General features: G+C 34.2%; 1 protein-coding gene across 2 annotated transcripts in view; it reads right to left on the bottom strand.

The window, feature by feature from the left end:
* Window positions 1–2,500, bottom strand: part of LOC134192955 (protein O-mannosyl-transferase TMTC1-like) — a 13,420-nt gene that overhangs the window by 484 nt on the left and 10,436 nt on the right. For both annotated transcript variants that reach the window (XM_062661711.1, XM_062661712.1), the window contains 2 exons: window positions 1,389–1,490; window position 1 (listed from right to left, as the gene is read on the bottom strand). The exon at window position 1 is cut by the window's left edge and continues 77 nt beyond it. In XM_062661711.1, coding sequence (XP_062517695.1) covers window position 1; window positions 1,389–1,490 — 103 coding nt within the window. The remainder of the gene's footprint in view (window positions 2–1,388; window positions 1,491–2,500) is intronic.

The following is a 2,500-nucleotide window of genomic DNA, read 5'->3' on the forward strand; positions in this document are numbered from 1 at the left end:
CCTATCACAAAGTGTGAAATAAACAAACGAAAAATTAGTATGCAAAACCTCCTTGCCAACTGACTCATTACATTATAAATATTAATACAATTATATTACAATATTAATATTAATACAATTATATTACAATATTAATATTAATACAATTATATTACAATATTAATACAATTATATTACAATATTAATATTAATACAATTATATTACAATATTAATACAATTATATTACAATATTAATATTAATACAATTATATTACAATATTAATACAATTATATTACAATATTAATATTAATACAATTATATTACATTATTAATACAATTATATTACAATATTAATATTAATACAATTATATTACATTATTAATACAATTATATTACAATATTAATACAATTATATTACAATATTAATATTAATACAATTATATATTACATTATTAATATTAATACAATTATATTAATGCAATCAATTACGAGCTGTCTTTACATGCAATTGTCGAACATGCCTTTGTTAGAAGCCATGCATGTCATTACAGAACTCTGACGTTCATTGGCCGCCACTCAAGTGGCTGACTCGGATCGCTTCCAAACTCAGTTTGAGCAGAAGTTGATCCAAACCGTCTCTCATTTCTTTTGGGAGATGGTCTGGAACTTTGAGGCTAGATTGTAATGTATTGTGCTTACTACAACTCGGACTTCCTGATAGGCAAGCAATGTGACAAGTCGAGGCAGTATGTTACATTATTAATATTAATACAATTATATTACAATATTAATATTAATACAATTATATTACATTATTAATATTAATACAATTATATTACAATATTAATATTAATACAATTATATTACAATATTAATATTAATACAATTATATTACATTATTAATATTAATACAATTATATTACATTATTAATATTAATACAATTATATTACATTATTAATATTAATACAATTATATTACATTATTAATATTAATGTTTTGCATGAATGACCGGTTGCATAACGAGACAAGACCAACTGATAGGTTGTATAGATCTCATCATGTCCTGCATGTGGATAGGCTGCAAGACTGTAGATGACGGGAGTGACCATCTGACCAAGATAATTAAATAAATTGACAAAGGGTGTGGCCAGTAACATGTGATTTCAGTGTATAGGCCGGTTAGACATCAGTCTGTGCCGTTATGCAACAGGGCAGCTGGTTGCACATTAGGGAACAATGTAGACTGAATGAATTCACAAATTATAGAGAATTAAATGCAGGCACAATGACAATACAATACAAAGTCAAACAACCCTATACATTACCATCAATACAACTAGTTGCAACAACAAAACAACAATAACTACTACAACAACAACTACAAAGTAAACTGACGAGTAACCAACCTGAGCCGCATCATCCAGACGATTCAAGTCCCTGAGAATGTTACCTTTCGCAAACCAGACTTCCGAATTACTCTTATCTGCACCATCCAAAACCTCCAGAGCCTGTAAAAGGTAAAACAGCATGTAACAAAAAACTAAACACCAATATGTATGTATGTATGTATGTATCCCAGAGCAGAGCTGACTGCAACCGGGCACGTCCACAGGTGGCGGATAGTGGAGTGGCCTTCAGATATGGAGGTTAGCTGCGATATAAGCAGGTTTCCTGTCGATTTAGCAACCAACAGCGATAGTGTTATCAGGGAGAAGGGATGCAGCAGGTGGTGCTGCTGCTTCACTTAAGTAGTCCAAAATCCCAATGACAGCACTAGGAGGTGATGAGTACAAGCCGCCATCTCAAAAACTTGTGCCAATGTGTGCTGTATTAAATGGGCATCGGCAGCCCTGTTTGTGGCTAAAGGTCTGTGGTCTCAGACAGTCGTGAGTTTGGCTGATGAGGAGGACGAGACTGTAGCTTCACTTGGTACTGCAGTCCAACAGCTGTGATGGCATAAATACTACGTAATCTGTGACATACTCGAATACAGACCTGATTTAAGTGTTGCTGACAAGTCACATACATCCAGACGCATAGTTCTCTTGTTGCATCTCTTGCCCCAGAGATCTGTTTGTGCGTTCTGGACGAGAGAGTGGGTTTGGTCTCGCACTCCCCTTACCCACTATAATCTCTTCTTCGTGCAAGTTCCTATAGTCTCTTAATCTATATGGGTAACTAGGACAAGGGCAAAGACACTAAGGAGAACCAAAATTGAGGTTTAAGGACTCTTAAAAAAGTCATCTGTAGTGCTGTGATATCAACTGTTCTAGCCTTGAGGCCCCTGTGAAAGACAGAGCTTTGTGGCAATGCTGTTATCAAACATCCACACACGACTTTGAGCTATCATACATGATAGCTGAACATCCAAGATGTTTTATCTGTAGCTAATGCTTGTAGTGGTGTCTATTTCTAGTGTTCCGTCCATACGGTGGTTATAAAGAAATACATACATACATACATGTACAGACTTGGACAAAATTATAGGGACACCCCGCTGTGGGTATGTAGTAACACA

This window comes from Corticium candelabrum, chromosome 17 (genome assembly GCF_963422355.1).
Source record: "Corticium candelabrum chromosome 17, ooCorCand1.1, whole genome shotgun sequence".
Lineage (NCBI taxonomy): Eukaryota > Metazoa > Porifera > Homoscleromorpha > Homosclerophorida > Plakinidae > Corticium > Corticium candelabrum.